Raw genomic sequence first — 2,472 nt, 5'->3', positions numbered from 1 at the left:
GGTTTTATTTACTCATTTGGAACTATTGAAAACTCTTTATTTATATTTCCTTATGCCTGTCATCTGTTGTGGGGCTCCATTTCAATATCCAATGATGTTAAGAACTAGCATTGCCACGTGGCATTGTACTTAGTTCACTGGGTTTGGCAAGAGTGGAACCTGGAACATTTTTGTTTTGGAAAATCTGAGCTACAAAATATGTCACCAATTACTGTATCTTTGAAGTAGCGCAAAACTCTCTCCCAGGAACTGTTGCAATCAGCTTCAATGCTCAGAAAAAAATAAAATAAAAAGGCCTCAAATCAGATTAAGGGACTATCTGTATAATAAAAAGAGTCAAGATTATGTTTTCTTTCTAATTTCTTTATTAACTTTTATTACTCGAATTTGCCTTCTAGCTACAGGGCTCCTTTACTGTTCTAATTTGCTTTGGTCTGCAGGACTTATTTAGATTTAGCAAACAATTAGGAAATCATCTGACACGTTGGTACTTAAGTCTTCCTTCTAGAAATGTGATCAAAGATGACAGCTTGTGTGTAGAGTTCGGTCTGGATAGGGATTCTAGTAGAGTTGTCACCTGGTTGTGCCTAAAACACATCAAGCATATTGTTAGTCAAGTCCACGTAAACAGTTGGCATTAAATAAATGTTATTTTTGCTTTGATATGGAATTCAGAACCTAAAAGTTCTGGTTTTTTGGAGACTATTTACATGTTTTTTCTCTAGATTATTTTCATTAGTAGCTGTGATGATTCCAGTTAGGAGCCTGGAGGGTCTGGGTTGTAACATCATTTACTGAAAATAGCTGGGATCAAAGAAGTGTCACAGGCTCATGCTAGTCTAGACTCTACTAAACCCCCTGAGCCACTAACTGCAGAATTCCTAGTAAAGGATTTTACAAAAACATGTTACTTCAGGAAAATGGTTTTTTGTTTTTTGAGTTGGAGTCTTACTCTGTCACCCAGACTGGAGTGCAGTGGCATGCTCCCGACCACCGCAGCCTCGACCTGTTGGACTCAGGCAATCCTTCCACCTCAGCCTTCCAAGTAGCTGGAACTACGGGTGTGTGTTACCACGCCCAGCTAATTTTTTGATTTATTGTAAAGATGAGGTCTCTCCAAGTTGCCCAGGTGGGTCTCGAACCCGCGGACTCAGGCAATCCACTCACCTCAGCCTCCCAAAGCACTGGGATTACAAGATAAGCCACTGAACCCAGCTCAGGAAAACAATTTTTAAAAATTCCTATCTTGACTCCAAGTTTGCCAAATAAGCACATCTCAAAATTGGAATTGGTTTAGATCAGTGGAAGTACCTGTTCATGGTGAGTTTCACAATTAAAAAACAAAACAAAACAAAACAACTTCATCCTTGTCAACTTAAAAACTATGTGATCTGCTTTTTTTCCTCCCTTCAAATTATAGTCTTTTAAAATGATTTGGTCCTTTTTCCTTTATGGAGCATAATTTATCATACTAATAAAGCTCCTAGGGAGTTCCAGATTTTGGAGTTCCAATATACTAATGTGATATTGATCAGGAGAGAAGGTTCAAATGAGGCTGATTCTTGAGCAGGAAAGACATAGAAAGGGTTCTAAAAGAATTGCACAATATCTACAGTTAGAAAATGTTGGTAATTGGGCTTTTGTACACTTGATGTACAAAAGAGCAATATTATTTGCTTTCATTTCTATAATAAGTAATACATTTAAAATTGAGAATAGAGAGAAGGTTGGTATTGCCTTTTCCTCATAGTATATAATTTCTTGGGTTAATTGAAAAAGAATATTTTGGACCCATCTTTTTCACTCACACAGTCAGAAAAATTGTGAAGTCTCTGTAGTGGGAAAAAAAAGTTGATATCCTAACTGGTTCCCATCTAAGTTAGTTCTGCTTTTCATTGTGTTGGTACTATAGGAAAGTAATTATAATACAGAATATCTTGTTGGCAAAGATATTCACTGCCCAGTGAAATGGAATTAATCACTTCCCTGAATAGGAATCTGTTTTGCATCTAGTTCATGTCAATTTTCCTTATTCCCCACACAGTGTATGTTCTGACCTTTGAATTCTCCTTTGAACTGGTTGTAACATCTTACTGGTTCCTTCTATAATTAATGAATTAAATAAATTTTTGGCACACTCATTTTGTGTCTTTATGAGAGTTATGATTATATCCTTTTTAGAAAAATTATCTTAGGAACATTTTGGTGGTGCTACTGACCATGCCTGATGAGTTCCTCTGATGGATGAATAACCTAGAGGAGTGTTGTACCTCTGGGTGGTTTTACCCAACTTTCCAGAGGCAAATCTCCTGTAGCAATAGAAATTTAATTTTGCCTATCCTCTCTTTCTTTCCATATTTTACCCTTTTTACTGTTTGTTTGTTTTGTTTTTGTCTTTGGAGTCTTTTTTATTTTTATTTTTATTTTTATTTTTTTTTGAGTTGGAGTCTCACTCTGTCGCCCAGACTGCAG

At 36.4% G+C, this 2,472-nt stretch overlaps 1 protein-coding gene across 1 annotated transcript in view; it reads right to left on the bottom strand.

The window, feature by feature from the left end:
• Positions 1–346: 346 nt before the first annotated feature.
• LOC103272884 (uncharacterized protein C4orf22-like) overlaps positions 347–2,472 on the bottom strand; it is a 381,468-nt gene continuing 379,342 nt past the window's right edge. The window contains exon 6 of the mRNA XM_008070346.2: positions 347–587. Within this exon, the coding sequence (XP_008068537.1) occupies positions 492–587 (96 nt within the window). The 3' untranslated portion in view covers positions 347–491. The remainder of the gene's footprint in view (positions 588–2,472) is intronic.

The sequence above is a fragment of the Carlito syrichta genome, unplaced genomic scaffold (assembly GCF_000164805.1).
Source record: "Carlito syrichta isolate Samal-C Ts95f unplaced genomic scaffold, Tarsius_syrichta-2.0.1 Scaffold313359, whole genome shotgun sequence".
NCBI classification, from domain to species: domain Eukaryota; kingdom Metazoa; phylum Chordata; class Mammalia; order Primates; family Tarsiidae; genus Carlito; species Carlito syrichta.
Note: the sequence above shows the minus strand (reverse complement) of the source record. Positions and strands in the feature narration are given on the sequence as shown.